General features: G+C 46.0%; 1 protein-coding gene across 5 annotated transcripts; it reads left to right on the forward strand.

The window, feature by feature from the left end:
* The first annotated feature begins 1,843 nt into the window (after positions 1-1,843).
* On the forward strand, positions 1,844-24,366 carry LOC115108778 (tyrosine-protein kinase receptor Tie-1-like). 5 transcript variants are annotated; one of them, XM_065009227.1, is made up of 23 exons: positions 1,844-2,004; positions 7,189-7,497; positions 7,745-7,855; positions 8,018-8,173; positions 9,491-9,622; positions 9,908-10,048; positions 10,267-10,395; positions 10,493-10,638; positions 10,840-10,984; positions 11,244-11,402; positions 11,775-11,912; positions 12,334-12,636; positions 12,858-13,148; positions 14,300-14,505; positions 15,208-15,418; positions 15,588-15,701; positions 16,709-16,899; positions 17,424-17,537; positions 17,926-17,996; positions 19,032-19,072; positions 20,232-20,328; positions 22,503-22,602; positions 22,945-24,366. In XM_065009227.1, exons 2-23 carry the CDS (start codon positions 7,209-7,211, stop codon positions 23,014-23,016), a joined length of 3,357 nt encoding a protein of 1,118 aa, XP_064865299.1. In that variant the 5' UTR covers positions 1,844-2,004; positions 7,189-7,208; the 3' UTR covers positions 23,017-24,366. The 5 variants fall into 5 exon arrangements, with proteins under 5 accessions (XP_064865299.1, XP_064865295.1, XP_064865296.1 ...); XM_065009223.1 differs by lacking the exon at positions 1,844-2,004 and adding an exon at positions 3,862-4,155; XM_065009224.1 differs by lacking the exon at positions 1,844-2,004 and adding an exon at positions 3,862-4,155 and having other exon boundaries at positions 15,591-15,701.
* Positions 24,367-24,574: the final 208 nt, after the last annotated feature.

Here is a 24,574-nt window from a genome sequence, read left to right on the forward strand (position 1 = left end):
TGACAAGTGTCTGGACCTGGCTGTCACCAAGCACCAGGACACACACAGATATGCACGCATGCACGCACACACACATACACACACACACCCCACTAGAAGTCTTCTTGGCTTGTTGTTCAGCCATACAGATGACAGACAGCGTTCTGACTCTGAGAGCAGACACATGTTTCCATAGTTTTTACCTCATTAACTCTGGGGAAGTTAACACATTATATTGGGGTTTAACATAAGATAATCACACTGATTGCCCTCTGACCCACTCCACTCACCTCTGTAATGTAATCACTGGTTTCCCTGGAGCCCCCAGGGGTCTGGATTGGGGTCCCATGGGTGTGGTTCCTCCACAGACAGGGGAGGAGGGAAGGGGGGTAGGGGGTCTCAAGGGGCCAGAGAGGTGTACACTGCATCCCTATCCCGGCTCGCATGAGCTTGCAGGAGTGGGTCAGTGTTTATGGAATTCTGCCAGCTCCTCACACAATGGGTGGAAATGGGAATTTAATACAAACTTTCTCACAAAGTCTCACTTCCAGGCCCACTCCCAACACCCACCACCGTCACCCCACTCCACACCAGGCACGGACTGGGACCAGAAATCAGTCCTGGCATTTCTAACACACCATACCGGCCCATGTTTTTCCTTGAGGCCCCAAGTATAAGCCAGATAACAATCGTTTTGCAAAAATGATATAAATAATAATAATTAGGTGCCCACTAGAGTAAAAATGGACCAGACCATCTGGCATTTGCCCGAAATGCTAGATGACCAGTCCGCCCATACCCGAAATCCAACAACGTCATGTCTAAAACCACAACAAAATGTCCAAAAAGTACTAAAACATGGAGGGGAGTGTGCAGCTGTAAATTCACCTCTACTGTTTGACATTTTCCCACAGACCAGATTTGTCCACTTGATTTTGGTGTTTCAATTCAGATTATCTTCAAGCAATAACACTGTAATACAGTTACAGTGCAACATGCAACACAATGAAAGCCAGTGGTCAGCATATCCTACTGCTCTTTACATTAACAATAACAGAAAACAATCATCATGTGATGTGATCCAATGTAAACACCATAAAATACATAAACCTCTTCTGATTATTTGCTCTCCCACTGATGACCTTGTGTGAGGTACACATATTGTGTTTTGACCCTAGCGAGGGGATGTGGGGTGGTTTGTCTGGCGGTGTCCTCTAAACCAAGTCAACAAACACCGCTCATAATTACCTCAGGACAACAAACACCACTCATAATTACCTCAGGACAACAAACACCACTCATAATTACCTCAGGACAACAAACACCACTCATAATTACCTCAGGACAACAAACACCACCGCTCATAATTACCTCAGGACAACAAACACCACTCATAATTACCTCAGGACAACAAACACCGCTCATAATTACCTCAGGACAACAAACACCACTCATAATTACCTCAGGACAACAAACACCACTCATAATTACCTCAGGACAACAAACACCACTCATAATTACCTCAGGACAACAAACACCACCAATAATTACCTCAGGACAACAAACACCACTCATAATTACCTCAGGACAACAAATAGCTCTCTGGACAATGAGCCATGTCTGAGGAGTATCGAGCCACGTCCTGAGCTCCACCCTGCAATATCCACACACACACACACACACACACACACACACACACACACACACACACACACACACACACACACACACAAATGCATCGGCGGACAGGCAGGCACTCATGTGCTCAAATGCATGCACACACACACCCTGTCTCAGGCTTCTTGACGCCTCGCTGCACCCAGCAGCCACAGTGACTATGTCGACACAGTATCCAGTCTTTTCCCCTGTGGCTCCACTCACTCTGCAACCACCAAGATGTCTGTTTGTTTCTGCATCTGTCTGTCCATGTGCTCTACCTTCCATCCATCTCTGAGAACAGCGAGAGTATTTGAACACAATAAAACGTTTGCACCACGGCCAAGTTGGATCTCCTCCTAAAAACTGGTATGAAACTGATTTGATTTATTTCCTTCTGAGAATAAGTTGTGCAATTATTTGTAATTCATCCTGGGAAGAAATTGTATAACAAAAAAAGTGTGGAATTCTTGTGTCCCTGACAGAAAGTGTAGTCAGTGTGACTGATAAGATGAGTCTCTGTCCTCATTGTCATGTGTGATGAGTCAGTCGTGTGAGTGTAGTGTTTGTGACCCTGTGTAGAGGAAATAGGAAGGCCCTCTCAAGGTGATGGTCTATTTACAGTATCAGGGACAGGGAGGTCACCGTCATAGAACCACAGACTAAAACAAACCTGAGCCAACACTGGGAAGTGCCCTCCGTTCGGCCTGTATCAAAATGGAAACATTCTGACCTGGAGACATAACAATAGTCTCCTGCTCTGGACACCTCATCAAAGTATTTTTGTAATTTTTGTATTATGATTATGCTATTCAATGGTACAGTGAAATATTGTGTCCTCACCTGTTTTGAGCAGTTTCATGCAATCACATAAGACAAATGTAACAAGTGAGTTGTAGATTATATCAGAATTGTATTTATCTGAACCAAGCCCTCAAATCCCTCAGAAATACACTCCATTTTAAGCAAATCTTGAACTCTCTTATCGAAAACAGGAAGTTTCGAACAATAAGACGTTGAGTCAACTTCAGTTATCTGAGGGCATCAGGAAACGTAAAGACAACCATTTCAAAGCCCGCCCGTCCAGAAATAAGAGAAGTGAGTGATATTTAAACTTTTCTAAATGAGTATTAAAAAGTGAGACACGGGACCTGATCCATCTGATTACAGCTGTAATGATAGAATAGCAGAGACTCAACAAGCAGACTGTTCATAATCATTTCCTCAGGCTGGTTGGAACAGTGAAGTAGAGGCCAAATGACCACCAGCTGCAGGGATCACAACCAACTTACTGGGGGGAAAGAACACAGCTATTACATTACCCATCTACTATTATTACACAGATCTGACTGTGGCCTTTCAGAACAGATTTGCAGCTAGAGAAAACTCAGTGTGCATAGGCCTACTATTACTACCATGCAAAAGGCAGTGTCAGCATTTAGGGAAAGATACAATTCTGAAGTTTTCTGTGTTGCGATTCAAACCCACATCCTTTGAGTTGCTAGAGGTTTGCGTTATACATCCACCCTGACCAACCAACTTACTTTCATTTTTTGGCATTTAAGAAACCTTTTGTCTTATGTAACCATACCAAACGTATACATATACTAATTTCACTGTCCCTGACTTACATTTACTATGCTATGTCTAGTCTATGAGACCAGGCTGGATTCAAACAGGCAACATTTTAGTTATATGCCCAACCATCCACCCCAACCAACAAGCCTACTATTGTTTTTCCCTTAAGTAACCTTATGTCTTATGTAACCATACCAAACCTAACATATTCTAATTTGAGTGTCCCGGATTTTCGTTTACTATGTTATGTCTAATCTATGAGACCAGCCTGGAGCAGAGAGATGTAGAATATGTCTGAAGGGAAATAAAAAACACATGCACATCTAAATGCATTAAAACCAACCATTCTTGGGCATCGTCAAAACTGTGCAAATACATAAAACAATGATGACATTTGTTGCAGGATCCTTTTTCAAAATGCTATTTTTTAGGCCTAGGTGAATTATTGACTTGGCTAACAACACATTTGGTGGAAATATAGAAATTGATTAGAAAACGAATTTACATTCTATGACAAGTAGAAAGTAGGCTAATCCACAAACTAACGCAAAACTCTGCAACTCCTGAAATCAGAACCAAGGCTTTTGGAGAGTAACGACCTCTTTCCCCTCGTGACGCTCTTCCTTCCTCTCCTCTCCCACCCAGAGTCAGAACGCTCAGATTGGATCTGGAGAATGTGACATGATCTGGAACACTCATAGGGAAAGAGATATAACTGCGAGGATTACTTTACTGTTAAAAACAGTTACCGGAATTGATGGAAATGCGCAAAAACACGCGCGGTTCTTTGGCACGCTGGGGACCGCCGCTAGGAATGTAGAAGTGTCCGCTTTTAACCGAAGAATTGGATTGGAGAAGCCACTGCTCATTTGTGATTTGCGGTTTTGAGGATTACAATTATGATTGATATCTTGTACTTGTTGTGCCTCATACCTGTGTCAGGTAAGTGGAGGGGACAAGCTTATTCCGATCCATTCAATTTTGAACCCTAAATAAATTGTATCCTAAAAACACAGTAATACCCCGTTCACACACAGTCAAAGATCACACAAATGTACAATGCCTGCTTGTTTTTTGACCAAGGTAAAATTGGTTTCATACGGGATATTCAGTGGATATTCTCTTATCAATAGCTATTGAACCAAGCATGCCATGACTATGAAGATGGTATATTCTGAAACAGGGGTGGATGAATAATCCATAAAACATATATATACAGTTGTCAGAAGTTTACATACACCTTAGCCAAATACATTTAAACTCAGTTTTTCACAATTCCTGACATTTAATCCTAGTAAATATTCCCTGGTTTAGGTCAGTCAGGATCACCACTTTATTTTAAGAATGTGAAATGTTGGAATAATAGTAAGAGAGAATGATTTATTTCAGCTTTTAGTTCTTTGATTTCTTTCATCACATTCCCTGTGGGTCAGAAGTTTACATACACTCAATTAGAATTTGGTAGCATTGCTTTTAAATGGTTTAACTTGGGTCAAATGTTTCAGGTAGCCTTCCATAAGCTTCCCACAATAAGTTGGGTGAATTTTGGCCCATTCCTCCTTACAGAGCTGGCGTGACTGAGTCAGGTTTGTAGGCCTCCTTGCTTTCACATGCTTTTTCAGTGCTGCCCACAAATCTTCTATAGGATGAGGTCAGGGCTTTGTGATGGCCACTCCAATACCTTGCTTTGTTGGAAGTATGCTTGGGGTCATTGTCCATTTGGAAAACCCATTTGGACCAAGCTTTAACTTCCTGACTGATGTCTTGAGATGTTGCTTCAATATATCCACATAATTTTCCTTCCTCATGAAGCCATTTATTTTGTGAAGTGCACCCGTCCCTCCTGCAGCAAAGCACCCACACAACATGATGCTGCCCACCCCGTGCTTCACGGTTGGGATGGTGTTCTTCGGCTTGCAAGCCTCCCATTTTTTCCTCCAAACGCAATGATGGTCATTATGGCCAAACAGTTATATTTTTGTTTCATCAGACCAGAGGACATTTCTCCAAAAAGTACGATCTTTGTCCCCATGTGCAGTTGCAAACCGTAGTCTGTCTTTTTTATGGTAGTTTTGGAGCAGTGGCTTCTTCCTTGCTGAGTGGCCTTTAGGTTATGTCGATATAGGACTTGTTTTACTGTGGATATAGATACTTTTGTACCAGTTCCCACCAGCGTCTTCACAGGGGTCCCTTCAAAGGGTCCCTGGGATTGATTTACACTTTTCGCACCAAAGTGCGTTCATCTCTAGGAGACAGAACGGGTCTCCTTCCTGAGGGGTATGACGACTGTGTGGTCCCATGGTGTTTATACTTGCCTACTATTGTTTGTACAGATGAACGTGGTACCTTCAGGAATTTGGAAATTGCTCCCAAGGATGAACCACACTTGTAGAGGTCTGCACTTTTTTTCTGAGGTCTTGGCTGATTTCTTTAGATTTTCCCATGATGTCAAGCTGAGGCACTGAGTTTGAAGGTTGGCCTTGAAATACATCCACAGGTACACCTCCAATGGCTCAAATGATGTCAATTAGCCTATCAGAAGCTTCTAAAGCCATGACATGACATTTTCCAAGCTGTTTAAAGACACAGCCAATTTAGTGTTTGTAAACTTCTGACCCACTGGAATTGTGATACAGTGAATTATAAGTGAAAAAATATGTCTGTAAACAATTGTTGGAAAAATTACTTGTGTCATGTACAAAGTAGATGTCCTAACCTACTTGCCAAAACTATAGTTTGTGAACAAGAAATTTGTGGAGTGGGTGAAAAACGAGTTCCAACCTAAGTGTATGTAAACTTCTGACTTCAACTGTATACTGTATATATTACGATTTCGGATCTCAGTCTTCAATAGCTCTTACACAACGCGTGGCATGACCTTGACACAGGTGGAGGATGGAGAAAATCCACAGCTTTGGGATATTTTTTTATTATTTTTTTCTGGCTTTCATTTTTACATTTGATTAATTTAGCCAATTACAGTTAAGTGCCCTGATCAAAGGCACAGTGTCAGTTTTTTCACCTAGTCGGGTCGGGGATTTGAACCAGCAACCTCTCAGTTACTGGCCCAACACTCTTAACCACTAGGCTAAGACCTCCCTGTTTGAAATACAAACAGCCCCCAAGGTTTAACAACATCCCCCCCTTCCCTCTTCTCTTCCTAATTTACCAGTTACCCACTGATATGTATAAAAGCAGTATGTATACATGCAAGAAAGTGGTAAATAAGGGGCTTTTTGAAAGGGGCCCATATAAACATTGCCTGGTATTTTTTTACAGGTAAAATACTACACCTTCTATCTGAAATAGGTATAAGCTACGTTACTCAAGGTGCTTATTAGATGTTGTAATCATTACCACTGAATGTTTGAGCCCCATAAAGAAGGCTATAACGTAGGCTATGCAAGGCAACTCACTGTAATTTAGATTTCTGAACATCAGAATTGATTTGACACAACACGTTTTGGGCTACTATAAAAGTTCAAGGGGAGTGCAGAATGCATCCTCCTGAGAGAGCAGGAGCTCATCCCTGTTTCCTTCTATTGTTCCGTGGATCAGGGCTCAAATGCCACAGAACAGGAATGTGGTCGGATTTATGTTGCACCATTTCTGTGCCACCATATATGATGTGTTTTCTTATTTGGCTCCTAATGATTTATGTTGGGGGCCCTGATTCTAGGTCAGTTTGTAACTGAAATATGTCCCCAGGTTGTAGTGTTAAGCCCTCAGGCCCTCAAATTCTAACCTGGACCTCGAAGCCAGTTCCATTGCTTTTTTCCACAATTCTTAATAATCTGGTAGAACAGAACACCAGCAATAGCCCGGACCTCGTAGGGTAAGATTGAAATAGGTCTGTTGGTTTGGGTTAGAATGAATTAACTGATTTTTATAACATCAGTAGATTCCCTTTGTTGTTTTATCTCAAAATAGTGTAGATTACTGTATCATGTGAGCGATGCCATCTCGTCCTTACAGGTGCGGTTACAGACCTGACGATGATCTCCAACGCCGTGGCCTCCACCCCTCAGCGCTTCTCCATATCTTGCCTCATAGGGGAGCGGGACGCAGCAGAGTTAGACCTGGACATCAAGAAGGACAACAGCATTCTCATCCTCCCCTCACCATCCCAATACAGCGTCAAGAGGCCCAAGACCAAGGAGGTGGTGGCCAACGAGTTTGTTAGTATAGTGGACCAGACGGGCATCTTCTATTGTCATGCATCAAAGGGAACTAGTCCTACTAGAAACCTGGTCACAGTCACTCTCATCAACAACTACAGCAAAGGTAAGGAAGAGGCTCTCAGTGAAAGAATGAGAGTGTGAGAGAGAGAGAGAGAGAGAGAGAGAGAGAGGGGGAAAGAGGGAGGGAGAGAGGGAGGAGAGAGAGAGAGCGGGAGAGAGGGAGAGAGGGGGAGAGAGAGAGAGAGAGAGAGAGGGAGAGAGGGAGAGGGGGAGAGGGAGAGAGAGAGAGAGAGAGAGAGAGAGAGAGAGAGAGAGAGAAAACACATCTTCTTCTGTATTGCTCCTTCCAGGTCTTTTTGTCCCGGTCCACCTCACAGTAACGACTAACAAAGGGGACACAGTCCACCTGGCCATGCAGGTCCTCAGCTCCCAGAGGAGAGATGTCACCTGGAAGTACAATGGTGAGTTACGGAGGGAGGGAGGGATGGCATGGAGGGGGGGAGGGAATAGATTCATCTAAATGAGAAAATGACATGGCAATATAGCCAATTGCTTGATTCATTGATTAATGATGTTAATGAGATCTTGTCCTATGTCCTGACTCATACTGTGTTCTATACCAGGAAACTATTTCTACATGACCCACTGGGGTGATGTGTCCAACAGTACGACTGTAGTAACCCTTGAGAACGTGGCTCGTGCCAACGAGGGCATCTACAGTGCATGCTTCGTGGGAGACAGTCCCATCAATGGAGCCTGGATGAGGCTGATTGTCAGAGGTAGAGAAAGGGTGTTCATATTAAACACACACACACACACACGCACAAAGACACACATACACACATACACACATGCACACACATACACAAATTGACTCGTTCATTGTAGTAGTTTGTTTGACCGGCTAGTGCTGGCAGCAGTATTAATACAGTCTCTTCCTGCTCAGTGTAAGATGGTGTAAGAATGACTGCAGTTCATTGATTATTGAATGTTATGATGGACACAGCTTTGTAGAACCAAAACATACACAGCCTCTACTCAACAATCTCCAACTCGAGAGCAAATCATTTGGGGGCTGCAGTTTACGAACGACATTGTGCTTATCACCCTCACAACAGTCAAGCAATGCATTCTGCCATAAGTCCTTCACAATCTAGTCTGGTTGCGGCCACAACTTCGCATCGAATGTAGCAAAAAATTATCTTATTTGTATGCCTAGCAATCAACAAATTTAACAAGTTTCAGTCGCAAATGACAGCTCCAATAAGCCCCATATGGTGAACGACATATGAGAGGCTTGTAGAATCATGACTCTTGAGTTTTCAGTTCATCGTTCACCAGTAGGGGGTCCTGGTGTTCTGGGCATTACTGACTCAAATAAAAAGAGTTGAAAGATTTGTTATTTTGACTGAACGAGTGAAAAAGATTAGAGTCAGTAAAATAAGCTGAACTTCCCATCGCTACTGGGATTGATCTCTTTTCATCTGGATATAAAAGCCTGACAATACATTTAGTTATTTCTTCTCTGAAACATTTTCGGTTGGACATTGGTAGTACTAAGTTAATAGTCTGATTATAGTTAATAAGTAGTACTAAGTTAATAGTCTGATTGACACCTGTATTACCTTTATATTTAACCCTTACTTTACCAGGTACGTTGACTGAGAACACATTGTCATTTACAGCAACGACCTGGGGAATAGTTAGTAGGGGAGAGGAGGGAGGATGAATGAGCCAATTGGAAGCTGGGGATGATTAGGCGGCCATGATGGTATGAGGGCCAGATTGGGAATTTAGCCAGGACACCGAGGTTAACACCCCTACTCTTATGATAAGTGCCATGGGCTCTTTAGTGACCACAGAGAGTCAGGACACCCGTTTAACGTCCCATCCGAAAGACTGAACCCAACACAAGGGCAATGTCCCCAATTACTGCCCTGGGGAAAGAGTGCCTCCTACTGGCCCTCCAACACCTCTCCCAGCAGCATCTCTCTTACTGCTAACCATTACAAGGATCTGTATGATGATTGACATATGGATCAGGTGTTTGTTTTTGGGTGGGTTGGCCACTGATGCTTCTCTGCTGTCGCTCCCAGACTGTGGCAGTAAGAAGTGGGGTGCCGACTGTGACAAGGACTGTCCAGAGTGTCTCAATGGAGGGGTGTGCCACGACAGTGATGGGGACTGTATCTGTCCACCAGGGTTCATGGGGATGCGCTGCGAGACAGGTGAGTGTGGCTGTGTCTGGGTGTGAGTGTGGTTGTGTGTGGGGGGGAGGAGGGGGTGGGGGGGGGGGGGGTTACAGGCACTATGTTAAAGAATAAAATTGTGGCCTTGAAGCTGACACATACACACAATTGCTAATTTGTAGTGTGTGTGTGTGTGTGTCCATAAGTATGTATAAGTGCGTGCGTGGTGTGTGTAAAATACAAGTATATTCTATTGACAAACTGTCTGAAGTAACTGTACCTGTCCTGTACTAAATCTAGGACTTGTAATGTATTCTCTTCCAGCCTGCAGAGAGGGGATGTTTGGCCGTAACTGTCAGGAGAGGTGCAGGTCAGAGCTGGACTGTGTAGGGTTAAGGTTCTGCCTGGCTGACCCTTACGGATGCTCCTGTGCCAGCGGATGGTTTGGGAACCACTGCAACAGATGTGAGTTCATTTGTTATAATTAGGGTTATGGCGTATTTTCAGCCTTGGATTGACCAATAAATATTGATTGTACTGTACAACCAACCTATCAACATTACTGCATGTGTTAAAATAGATACGTACATAACATGCACAGCCAGATCAGGTAGCAATTCATGACACACTTATTAGAACTCCAACACCTTGGCATTCCCATCCTAATGTCTTCCCTCCCCCAGCCTGCCACAGGGACATGTACGGGGCAGACTGCAGGCTGAGCTGTAGGTGTAAGAACGGGGGAGTGTGTAACCGTTTCAGTGGATGCCAGTGTCCCACTGGCTGGAGAGGACAGCACTGTGAGAAATCAGGTCGGGAAAACATGACTTCCTCCTCCTCCTCATCATCACCACTGGTGCCTCTACCAAGCATCTTCTTCCTCATCTTCATCTGTTTCTCCCCCATCAGACCGCGCCCCTCAGATCTTGGACATGGCCAGTAGTCTGGAGTGGAACCTTGACTCCAGCCCTGAGATCCTGTGTTCTGCCACAGGCAACCCCCTGCCTAGCCACACCAGCATCGAGCTGCGCAAACTGGACAGTTCTGTGCTCAAGGTAGAGGCAATGGAGGGATGGCCAGGGTGTTTATTTTATATTGGATTATTCCATTACTGGGAATCAAACTGTGATGGTGTTGTCAGTGAGATTTGGGAAATTCTGTGTTTTTGTAACAGTGAAAATAGGTCAATATTTTTTATGTTAATGTCAGTTGGCTCAACATACAGACTTACCAATATCTATTTGGACATCTCTCAGGCGTCTCGCACCACCATGGACTCCAATAAGAGCACAGCCCAGTTTGAGATCCCTCGTCTGTCCTTCGAGCATGCTGGGTTATGGGAGTGCAGGGTCTCCACCAATGGGGGACAAGACTCCCGCAAGTTCAACCTCACTGTCAAAGGTCAGAAGAGAGAAGTATTTTACTGGTCCAGATCAGTCTGTGTGAGGTGCTTAACATTGAGGGCAGCTTTCCTAGACACAGAGGAACCCTACTCCTGGACTTGAACATACTTTTTAGTGCAGGACTTGATTTGAGTGGGAAACCTGTCCTAAGTACACACTGAGAAAAAGGGTAGATAAAAAGGTTTTAATGTTCTGGTTGAAACTCGTCATATCACCCATCTCACCCACATCCTCACCCCCACCCGCTCTCTCCCCAGAGCCGCCGTGCCCCAACACCCCTCCCAAGCTGCTGGAGAAGAGGAGTAAGCAACTGGTGGTGATGCCTGTGGATTCCTACAGAGGAGACGGACCCATAGACTCCACCAAGCTCCTCTACAAGCCCATGGAGACCGGAGACTCCTGGTCCTCCATCATAGGTATGTCAGGTGGAGTTTGAGCTCATGTAAAGTCATGGGAGTTACAACTACATATCTTGGCAAGTGGCAACATGCGTTATTATCCATTTCACAGGAATAATCACTGTGGTATATCAGACCGTATACCATGGGTATGACAAAACATGTATTTTTACTGCTCTAATTACATTGGTAACCAGTTTATAATAGCAATAAGGCACCTTGGGGTTTGTGGTATATTGGCCAATATACCACGGCTAAGGGCTGTGTCCAGGCACTCCGTGTTGCCCGGCTCGGGCCTTGTTGCTTAATTATACATTATACACTTTAGATCCCTATGCTACATTGATAATGGTCTCTGATGCTCTCTCTCTCTGTGTTCATGTTCTTCAGTGTACAGTAGAGAGCCTATAACTCTGATGAATCTGAAGCCGTCTACACGCTACCACGTCCGTGTCCAGCTGACCCGTCCTGGGGAGGGAGGGGAGGGATCTCTGGGGCCCGAGGCCATCATGGAGACTGACTGTCCAGGTGAGAAACAACATAGCGGCCATTTTAGTTTTTGGAATGTAATGGAAGAAAGTCAGAACGGAGGTTTGGTGAAGCTGCAGAGGGGGAGTGTGTGTGTGTGTGTGTGTGTGTGTGTGTGTGTGTGTGTGTGTGTGTGTGTGTGTGTGTGTGTGTGTGTGTGTGTGTGTGTGTGTGTGTGTGTGTGTGTGTGTGTGTGTGTGTGTGTGTGAGTTGAAGTTAGTAGAAGTTTGTCCTAGTGGACAGCTAAGTGCTGATTCTGAATCTGTGTGAGAATGGTTCTTTAATTCTGAGGTCTATAAGTGACCAGATCAGAATGTTCTTTGTCCGTCTGTAAGCCAGAGGCTAAGTAAACAGTAGAATGAGTAAGTATCCCAGGCTGGTGGACCTCTCCCTGACTGCGTGTTCTGTGTCGCTGCTGTAGAGCCAACGGTTCGACCGGAGATTGACTTCAGTTCGCTGGAGGGCCGCAACGCCACCGTACGCTGGCTGTTGCCTGGTAACGATGGCGGGGCCGTGGGTGCGGCCAGCGGGTTCTTAGTGCAGCTCTTCGGGCCCTCCCCCTCAGGAGAGAAGCTGAGAGAGGAGACCACCCTGCTCAATGTGCTCTCCACCAAGTTCTACAACCTGCAGTACCACCAAGACTACACAGTGGTCGTCAGGCTGCTCAACTGTGGCAGTCTGGGGCCTGCCTCTAAGCCTTATCACTTCCGCATCAACAGCCAGGGTAACTAACAAAAGCTCTTTCTATTGGCTTAGCGGTGAATGTGGCTCCCCCCTGCCCTCGTAGTGTGTCATGATTAAAGAAAGGAAATCAGGATGAAAACATTGTGCAGCGTTGGGCAATAGCCATGTAGCCATGTAGCCATGTAGCCATGTAGCCATGTAGCCATGTAGCATAAGATACAACTTTTCTCCTCTCTTTTCCCCTCTCCCCCTCTCCCTCAGGTCCCTCCTCCCCTCGTAATGTCCAGGCCCTGCCCCTGTCTGTGTCTGCGGTGCAGGTGAAGTGGCAGCCCCCTGAGGACCCTAACGGGGGCATAGTGAAGTACATCATAGAGTACCAGCCAGTGGGTCAGGGCAGCCTGCACCCCTGGGTAGATACTGACGATGGCAACAAGACAGCTAAAGACGTGACAGCACTTAACGGGAGTACTCTCTACCAGTTCAGAGTGAGAGCCTTCTCTAAAGTACCGGGGGAGTGGAGCAAGTTGGTCCATGCCAGGACCCAGGGAGATGGTGAGTTAGATTACGCCGCTCTGTAATCCCAAATGAATAACAGTGAGTGAGTGAGTGAGTGAGTGAGTGAGTGTGAGTGAGTGAGTGAGTGAGTGAGTGAGTGAGTGAGTGAGTGAGTGAGTGAGTGAGTGAGTGAGTGAGTGAGTGAGTGAGTGAGTGAGTGAGTGAGTGAGTGAGTGAGAGAGAGGAGATACTTAGCCTAATACTAAGGATACTTAGCCTATTGTACATAAGAAATAGGAGATGCCCAGGTGATTCTCACTGCACACCTCCTCATCCCCTCCTCATCTCCTCCTCCTCCCCTCTTCATCTCCTCCTCCCCTCTTCATCTCCTCCCCTCCTCCTCATCTCCTCCTTGCCTCCTCATCACCTTCTCATCTCCTCCTCCTCTCCTCCTCATCTCCTCATCTCCTCCTCCTCCCCTCCTCATCTCCTCCTCCCCTTCTCATCTCCTCCTCATCTCCTCCTCCTTCCCTCCTCATCTTCTCCTCTCCTCCACATCTCCTCCTCCTCCCCTCCTCATCTCCTCCTCCCCTCCTCATCTCCTCCTCATCTCCTCCTCCCCTTCTCATCTCCTCCTCCTCTCCTCCTCATCTCCTCATCTCCTCCTCCTCCCCTCCTCATCTCCTCCTCATCTCCTCCTCCTCCCCTCTTCATCTCCTCCCCTCCTCCTCATCTCCTCCTTGCCTCCTCATCACCTTCTCATCTCCTCCTCTCTCCTCCTCATCTCCTCATCTCCTCCTCCTCCCCTCCTCATCTCCTCCTCCCCTTCTCATCTCCTCCTCATCTCCTTCTCCTTCCCTCCTCATCTTCTCCTCTCCTCCACATCTCCTCCTCCTCCCCTCCTCATCTCCTCCTCCCCTCCTCATCTCCTCCCCCCTCCTCATCTCCTCCTCTCGTCCTCATCTCCTCCTCCTCCCCTCCTCATCTCCTCCTCATCTCCTCCTCCTCCCCTCCTCATCTCATCCTCTCCTCCTCATCTCCTCCTCCTCCCCTCCTCATCTCCTCCTCCCCTCCTCATCTCCTCCTCTCCTCCTCATCTCCTCCTCCTCCCCTCCTCATCTCCTCCTCCTCCCCTCCTCATCTCCTCCTCCTCCCCTCCTCTTCTCCTCCTCTCCTCATCTCCTCCTCTACCACTCCTCCCCTTTCAGGCTTCCAGGACTTCACTCCAACCACCCAGGGTGTGGGGGGGCGTCCAGGCAGCGAGGGCTACCAGCTGGTGGTGGCGGTAGTGGGGTCTGTGACGGTCACCTGTGTCACCATCCTGCTGGCCCTGCTGGCCCTCTTCTGCATCCGCAAGACCCTGCTCAACCGCAGACGCAACTTCACCTACCAGTCTGGATCGGTGAGAGACAGAGTGAGAGAGAGAGACACGGCATACCACAGTCATTAACTAGTTCACTAAATATACACTGAGTGTACCAAACATTAAGAACACCTTCCTAATATTGAGTTGCACCCCCTCTTGCCCTCAGAACAGACTCAATTCATCAGGGTATGGATTCTTCAAAGTGTCAAAAGCATTCCACAGGGATGCTGGACAATGTTTACTCCATTGTTTTCCAAAGTTGTGTCAGGTTGGCTGGAAGTCCTTTGGGTGGTGGACCATTCTTGATGGACATGGGAAACTTTTGAGTGTGAAAACCCAGCAGTGTTGCGGTTCTTGACACTCAAACCAGTGTGCCTGGCACCTACTACCATACCCCGTTCAAAAGCACTTCAAATCTTTTCTCTTGCCCTTTCACCCTCGAATGGCACACATACACAATCCATTTCTCAATTGTTTCAAGGCTTGTAAATCCTTCTTTAACCTGTCTCCTCCCATTCATCTACACTGATTGGAGTGGATTTAACAGGTGACATCTATAAGGGATCATATAGTTCACCTGGACTCACCCGGCCATTATACTGTGGAAAGCAGGTGTTCTTAATATTTTGTACAGTGTATATATATCCACTTTTACGCTATATTATACATAGCGACATATTATTAGAAACCTCTCTATATATACAATTTTTATACTTTGACTGATTCAAAATGAATCATTGCAACCCGTAGGGAGAGGAGACCATCCTGCAGTTTAACTCTGGGACCCTGACCCTGACGAGGAGACCCAAGCCTGCCGCCGAGTCCCTCACCTACCCCATCCTGGAGTGGGATGACATCAAGTTTGAGGACGTCATCGGAGAGGGCAACTTCGGCCAGGTCATCAAGGCCATGATCAAGAAGGATGGGGCCAAGATGAGCGCTGCTATCAAGATGCTGAAAGGTAGTATGTACCACACAAACACACGCAGGCACACACACCAAAACAGACACACACAGACACAATGACACACACACTAAAAACTCTGACAACAAGCCAGGGGTCAAATTGAACAAGCTTCTTTCTCTGTACCTGTTTGTAACTTGCTATGTTTGCTGTGTTTCGTTTTGAGCAGAGTTTGCCTCTGAGAATGACCACCGGGACTTTGCAGGAGAGCTGGAGGTATTGTGTAAACTGGGCCAGCATCCCAACATCATCAATCTCATAGGAGCCTGTGAAAACAGGGGTGAGTCTCCCACCTACTGGTCAGGGTGGGAATGACATGCTTTTAATTGACGCTATAATAATACTGCTGGCTGTAATATAATACTACTTCCCTCTTCAAGGGAATACTTTTAAATATGAGTTTTGAAGCAAGTTGATAGAAATAAGTCTGTATTATTTTATGTTTTGCTATAGCATGTGATTTTAAGATGTCAAGCTGTGTAAACTGTAAATGTAGGTCAACTTTGTATTTGTTCAGTCCTGATTCCATATTGCTTAGTCGCCTGAGCCCAACATGCAGGGCATGAAGTGGTTAATATCCTGAGTTATCCGGATGCGTACAGATGTGCACCTGGACACGACTGTGTGTCGTCCAACCCAAACAAACCCTGGCTATCTGCAAGAAGCATTTGTTTTGGTTGTCCATATGCCACATCAGCCAACTGTTTCACTGCTGCATATCTATTTGTGTGATACAGAGTCTTGGGACCAAAGCTCTGAGCATGACATTTCAATTTACATACCACATCTGATGCTTTCGGGACATAATTGAATTGCCTGTTTCTCTTTGTACTTTAGAGGGAGATTACAAAAACAACTCAACCATGAGAAAAATACATCCTGCCAAACCACTGTGTTTCACAATCCTGCTGGTTCTAAAGTAGCCCTGAGAGAGAAACCAGAATGGCTGGTTAATGATGGTTCTTTCTTTCTCTCTCTCTCTCTCTCTCTCTCTCTCTCTCTCTCTCTCTCTCTCTCTCTCTCTCTCTTCTCTCTCTCTCTCTCTCTCTCTCTCTCTCTCTCTCTCTCTCTCTCTCTCTCTCTCTCTCCATCTCTTGATACAATTATGATGACTACAACACAGAACTAGAATTATATTTCTATGGTTACATTATGACACTCAGTTAACCTTTCCATGGCTAACTTTTATGCGTATGGTATCTCCCTTAGCAACCTTCTCCATAAAGTGTACAAGTAGATCATAAACTTCCTTCACTTTCCCCTAACTGCCTCTCTCTACCTGTGTAGGGTACCTGTATATTGCCATTGAGTACGCCCCCTATGGTAACCTGCTTGACTTTCTGCGTAAGAGCAGAGTCCTGGAGACAGACCCCGCCTTTGCCAAGGAGCATGGCACCGCATCCACCCTCACCTCACAACAACTGCTGCAGTTTGCCGTCGACGTGGCAACTGGCATGCACTACCTTAGTGACAAACAGGTATGGTATACACACAGATGTCTCTGTGAACTCTAAAGATGTGTCCCTGTGTTGGGAGGGGAGTTGCCAGTTCTATGTGGTTCTTATTCCAAGTTTGGCAGCATACTTTTATTTCATTGTTTTACAGCTGTGCAAGCTTCAATACACAAATGATGATTGATAAATGTGACAGAGAATCTTCGTTTATGTAGTTTTCCTCTCAACATACATTTTCAATTATATAATTCCCAGATGTTATCTTCATCCTCCCTCTTCTCCCTCTTCCCTCCTCTCTCTCTCTCTCTCTCTCTCTCTCTCTCTCTCTCTCTTTCTTTCTCTCTCTCTCTTTCTTTCTTTCTCTCTCTCTCTTTCTTTCTTTCTCTCTCTCTCTCTCTCTTTCTTTCTCTCTCTCTTTCTTTCTCTTTCTCTCACTGTCTCTCTCTCTCTCTCTCTCTTTCTTTCTCTCTCACTGTCTCTCTCTCTCTCTCTCTCTCTCTCTCTCTCTCTCTCTCTCTCTCTCTCTCTCTCTCTCTCTCTCTCTCTAGTTCATCCACAGAGATCTGGCAGCGAGGAACGTTCTAGTGGGAGACAACCTGGTCGCTAAGATAGCAGACTTCGGTCTGTCCAGAGGAGAGGAGGTCTATGTGAAGAAGACCATGGTGGGTGCTCAGTCACAAACAGCACTGTGCATTATCAAACAATAGCCAGTGTACTAGTCTGTAATGATTCCCCAAAATGAGTAGAGATGATACATAAGACTGTGAAATGAGTGGAAGGAACTGAAGAGGGCAGTATTGTTGATGTAAGAGGGCAGTATTGTTGATGTAAGAGGGCAGTATTGTTGATGTAAGAGGGCAGTATTGTTGATGTAAGAGGGCAGTATTGTTGATGTAAGAGGGCAGTATTGTTGATGTAAGAGGGCAAGCAAGTAACCCTGCAAGTCATGAGAAGAGAGAATCATACACCTTTACATGTATTAGACAGACTGAAAACTGCATAGGAGGACTGAACTGTACGATGTCTTGACCTTTTCTCTTTGCATTACAGGGGAGGTTGCCTGTGCGTTGGATGGCGATAGAGTCCCTAAACTACAGTGTGTACACCACCAAGAGTGACGTGTGAGTATCTGTCTGGGAAACTCACAGTTCAACGAGAACAAATCGTGGCTTTATTTAAACAATTATACCGTGTGTTCCAGTAACGGTTGGAAGACAATACGATGCCAGCAGTCACATGATCCCGGTCTCTCTCTCTGCCCTGCTGTCCAAAACAACAAATCATGTTCACCCCCCTCCAGTCAATGGTGAACTGATAACTTAGGGCAGGGGAAACTGATAACAGAACCCAGGAAGCCCTAAGGAACATAGAGCCAGTGGATGGTCTCACTACCACACAGAGCCTGTCAAACACACACTATTTATACCCACCTCAGAACTGACTGGAAGGCCCTAGGACAGCTACAGGAAGTGAAACGAAAAAGAGTTGGTTAGGTTAGCAGAAAAGAGAGACGTTTCTGTAGTAAACAAGTTGTAAATGAGCTGTAGTGTGTGTGTGTGTGTGTGTGTGTGTGTGTGTGTGTGTGTGTGTGTGTGTGTGTGTGTGTGTGTGTGTGTGTGTGTGTGTGTGTGTGTGTGTGTGTGTGTGTGTGTGTGTGTGTGTGAGCTAAGGGACACAGAACATAAGAAAAGATAACCAGACCATTACTCTGTTTACGAGAGAGAGAAAATATATAGACATAATATGACATTTGAAATGTCTTTATTCTTTTGGAACTTTTGTGAGTGTAATATTTACTGTTCATTTTTTATTTATTGTTTATTTCACTTTTGTTTATCCATTTCACTTGCTTTGGCAATGTAAACATATGTTTCCCATGCCAATAAAGCCCCTTGGATTGAATTGAATAGAGAGAGAGAGAGAGAGAGAGAGAGATAACCTGAGGCAGAGTCATATTGTATTTGTACAGAATGACTGACAGTTAACTGTTCAACTTGCAGTGGGTAGGCTACATTATCTTGTTAGTTCACATTGGCAAGTCAACATAAAACCTCTAATTACCCTGTTTAATGGATGGAATTACAATTTCACTCTAACTGTTCAATGGCCTTTACTTCTCCACCGTTCCTCATTGTCCTTCACTCTCTCTTTCTCAGATGGTCTTTCGGTGTACTTCTATGGGAGATAGTGAGTTTAGGTAAGTTGACGTCAAGTTAACGTTAAGTGTGAACTCTATTCCTATTTTCAGATGAGAAATACTATTGGCGTATATTCCCAGCCATGTGGGCACCCAAAATGAAATAATCAAAACACCTCCGGTTACCCTGAGAGAGTATTTCCACCACAGCTTTCACATCATACTGTAAATGTACCATAGGTCACAGAGAGAATGGGGGAGGGGCAGAGGACAAACAACTTCAGAATACACAACATCCTCACTCTAGGAAATATTATGTCATAAAAGTCTGAGCAAAATAACCCCTCCTATGAGGATTGATGAGGGTGATGATGATGGTGGTGATGATGGTGATGATGATGGTTTATGATGGTGATGATGATGGTGGTGGTGATGATGGTGATGATGATGATGATGGTGATGATGATGGTTTATGATGGTGATGATGATGGTGGTGGTGATGATGATGGTGATGGTGATGGTGGCGGTGATGATAATGATGATGGTGATGATGATGGTTTATGATGGTGATGATGATGATGATGGTGATGGTGGTGGCGGTGAGGATGGTGATGATGATGATTTTGATCAATACTATGACTGACAGACATCAGTCCATGGCCAGTGTCAGTGCCCCGTGTCCGTGCCCCGTGTCAGTGCCCCGTGTCAGTGCCCCGTGTCAGTGCCCCGTGTCAGTGCCCCGTGTCAGTGCCTCGTGTCAGTGCCCGTGTCAGTGCCCCGTGTCAGTGCCCCGTGTCAGTGCCCCGTGTCAGTGCCCCGTGTCAGTGCCCCGTGTCAGTGCCTCGTGTCAGTGCCCCGTGTCAGTGCCCCGTGTCAGTGCCCCGTGTCAGTGCCCCGTGTCAGTGCCTCGTGTCAGTGCCCCGTGTCAGTGCCCGTGTCAGTGCCTCGTGTCAGTGCCCCGTGTCAGTGCCCCGTGTCAGTGCCTCGTGTCAGTGCCTCGTGTCAGTGCCCCGTGTCAGTGCCCCGTGTCAGTGCCCCGTGTCAGTGCCCCGTGTCAGTGCCCCGTGTCAGTGCCCCGTGTCAGTGCCTCGTGTCAGTGCCTCGTGTCAGTGCCTCGTGTCAGTGCCTCGTGTCAGTGCCCCGTGTCAGTGCCCCGTGTCAGTGCCCCGTGTCAGTGTATGGTTGTAAAAGTTAAACCGTCTCTCTGTCTGTCTACCAGGTGGTACTCCTTACTGTGGGATGACCTGTGCCGAGCTTTATGAGAAGCTCCCTCAGAGCTACAGGATGGAACAGCCCAGGAATTGTGACGACGAAGTGTAAGACAGACAGACAGACAGACAGACAGACAGACAAAGACAGACACAGAGAGAGACACAGACAGACAGAGAGAGACTCAGACAGACAGACACAGAAAGACAGAGAAAGAACAGACAGACAGAAAAAGACACAGATACAGATAGAGAGAGACACAGACACACACAGAGACACACAACACAGACAGACAGACAGACAGACAGACAGACAGACAGACAGACAGACAGACAGACAGACAGACAGACAGACAGACAGACAGACAGACAGACAGACAGACAGACAGACAGACAGATACAGACAGACAGACAGACAAAGACAGACACAGAGAGAGAGACAGACAGACAGAGAGAGACTCAGACAGACACAGACACAGAAAGACAGAGAAAGAACAGACAGACAGAAAGAGACACAGACACAGATAGAGAGAGACACAGACACACACAGAGAGACACACAACACAGACAGAGAGATACACAACACAGACAGAGACACAGACACAGACAGAGAGACACAGACAGAGATAAACACAGATAGAGAGATATACAGACACAGACAGATTGAGACACAGACAAAGACAGAGATAGACAGAGATAGACAAAGACACAGAGAGAGACACGGACAGAGAGAGACACAGACGAGAGAGACACAGACAGAGAAACACAGACACAGAGAGAGAGAGAGAGACACAGACAAAGACAGAGAGAGACACAGACAGAGAGAGAGAGACACAGACACAGACAGAGAGAGACACAGACACAGACAGAGAGGGACACAACACAGACAGAAAGGTACACAGACAGAAAGATACACAGACAGAAAGATACACAGACAGAGAGAGACACAGACAGAGACACAGACAGACACAGACATAGAGAGAAAGAGAGAGACACAGACAGAGACAGAGAGAAACACAGACAGATAGAGACACAGACAGACAAAGACAGAGAGACACTGACACAGACAGAGAGACACAGATAGAGAGACACAGAAACAGACAAAGAGAGACACAGACATAGACAGAGAGAGAAAGAGAAAGACACAGACAGACAGAGAGAGGCACAGACAGAGAGATGCACAGACACAGAGAGAGACACAGACAGAGAGAGACACAGACAGCTAGAGACACAGGCACAGACAGAGAAAGACACATACAGAGAGAGACACATACAGAGAGAGACACAGACAGAGGGGGACACAGACACAGACAGAGACAGAGAGAGACACAGACACAGACAGTGACACAGACAGACAGAGAGAGACACAGACAGCTAGAAACACAGACACAGACAGAGAAAGACACAGACATAGAGAGACACTGACAAAGAGAGACACAGACAGAGAGAGACACAGACAGAGACAGACACAGACAGAGAGAGACACAGACAAAGAGAGACACAGACAGAGAGAGACACAGACAGAGGGAGACACAGACAGACACAGACAAAGAGATACACATACACAGACAAAGAGAGACACAGACACAGACAGAGAGGGACACAGACAGAAACACAGACAGTGACACAGACAGACAGATAGAGACACAGACAGAGAGATGCACAGAGAGAGGCACAGACAGAGAGAGACACAGACAGCTAGAGACACAGACACAGACCGAGAGAGACACAGACACAGGCAGAGAGAGACACAGACATAGAGAGACACAGACACAGGCAGAGAGAGACACAGACAGAGAGACACCGACAAAGACAGAGAGAGACACCGACACAGACAGAGAGAGACACAGACACAGACAGAGAGAGACACAGACAGAGAGACAGACACAGACAGAGAGACACAAACACAGACAGAGAGACACAGACACAGACAGAGGGACACAGTCATAGACAGTGACACAGACAGATAGAGACACAGACAGAGAGAGACACACAGACAGAGAGACACAGACACAGACAGAGAGACACAGACACAGACAGAGAGGGACACAGTCATAGATAGAGAGAGACACAGACAGAGAGGGACACAGTCATAGATAGAGAGAGACACAGACACAGACAGAGAGGGACACAGTCATAGATAGAGAGAGACACAGACACAGACAGAGAGGGACACAGTCATAGATAGAGAGAGACACAGACAGAGACTGTGTGCACCATTATAGCTAGTTATTATAGTTTGTTGTGGGTTTTATAATTGGTTAATAGTTTTTTTTATCCAGGTATGAGTTGATGAGGCAGTGCTGGAGAGACCGGCCCTATGAGAGACCTCCGTTCTCCCAGATCTCTGTACAGCTCAACAGAATGCAGGAGGCCAGGAAGGTAAGGAGTCTGTAACTTACAGTTTCAGTTAGGACTCACATTTTCAATCCGCTAGCAACCTCCTGACCTATCCCAATGGGTACAGAGTTAGCCTGGTCCCAGACTTGTTTGTGTTGTCTTGCAGGAGTTGACACAGAAGGTCCTGGTTAGGGTTGCAACATTCCAGGAACTTTCAATAAATTCCCTGTTTTTTTCAAATCCTGGTTGGAGGATTCTGTATTTCCTGCTTCCTACCTCCTGATTTGGAGATCCCTAGTCCTGGTTACATACAATTCCTCCTCCTTACTGAATGAATTCCTGACTCCACTATCTAACTACTCCTCTCCTTACATCCCACCCCAGGCCTACGTGAACATGGCGCTCTTTGAGAACTTCACCTATGCTGGGATAGACGCCACGGCCGAGGAGGCCTGACTTCCAGCCCCCCCAGACCCCGACAGGTCTCGTAGCCCACAGGAGAGGCCCCGAGGCTGGGCACCGCGTTACTGCCACCCCCCTGCTGCGGCCCAACGTGGGGACCGGTGGAACAACAGACGATCCACCCGGACCACTAGGCTATAGAGGGAGGACTGTGAAAGGACACTATCAAGGTCTGATGGGGGGACTGGTTGGGACTGGTTTGGGAGTTGTAACACTGGACTTGGTGCTTGTTTGAAGGAAAGTGTGGAAGAGGAAGGTGCTACATCACATGTGCTACACTGACAGACTCACATGTGCTACACTGATAGACACATGATACTACACTGACAGACTCACATGATACTACACTGACAGACTCACATGATACTACACTGACAGACTCACATGATACTACACTGACAGACTCACATGATACTACACTGACAGACTCACATGTGCTACACTGACAGACACATGATACTACACTGACAGACTCACATGATACTACACTGACAGACTCACATGATACTACACTGACAGACTCACATGATACTACACTGACAGACTCACATGATACTACACTGACAGACTCACATGATACTACACTGACAGACTCACATGATACTACACTGACAGACTCACATGATACTACACTGACAGACTCACATGATACTACACTGACAGACTCACACGATACTACACTGACAGACTCACATGATACTACACTGACAGACTCACATGATACTACACTGACAGACTCACACGATACTACACTGACAGACTCACACGATACTACACTGACAGACTCACATGATACTACACTGACAGACTCACATGATACTACACTGACAGTGTATGTGGGGTGCCCTATGACCTTTCCTCCGTCCAAATGGAGAGAATACTTTTTTATGGACACATGGACACACGTGGAGTTTGCTGTTCATTCTGAGATGGATTGAGATGGATCCGGTTGGGGAGAAACATACAATGTAGCACTTGAACCAGAAATCTGTGTATTCAACGTGTATATTCACTTATTTCCCGTCTTTCGGATGGGACGTTAAACGGCTGTCCTGACTCTCTGTGGTCACTAAAGATCCCATGGCACTTATCATAAGAGTAGGGGTGTTAACCCCGGTGTCCTGGCTAAATTCCCAATCTGTCTCTCATACCATCATGGTCACCTTATCATCTCCAGCTTCCAATTGGCTCATTCATCTGCTCTCCCCTGTAGCGATTCCCCAGGTCGTTGCTGTAAATGACAATGTGACGCTGTGCTTTTTACTGTCTTTCCTTCCTCTGAAAGTGTACTTACAGAATATATCATCCCTTTGTAAAAGTTGAGTATAAATCATATACACAGACCACCTGTTTACCTTTGTGACATACTGTATGCTACCTGCATCTCTTTGAATGGTGTATCTATCTACTCTGTGAGAAGAGAAAATAGGTTTTGTTTTCTTGATCTCACAGAGGCACGTAATAAGTAACTTGAGCTGTGAATCTAAAGTAGCAAATGTGACTTTTTTTTTGTTGACTATCATATCTAACCCAGTGATGCTGTACTGCTCTG

Source organism: Oncorhynchus nerka, linkage group LG24 (assembly GCF_034236695.1).
Source record: "Oncorhynchus nerka isolate Pitt River linkage group LG24, Oner_Uvic_2.0, whole genome shotgun sequence".
Lineage (NCBI taxonomy): Eukaryota > Metazoa > Chordata > Actinopteri > Salmoniformes > Salmonidae > Oncorhynchus > Oncorhynchus nerka.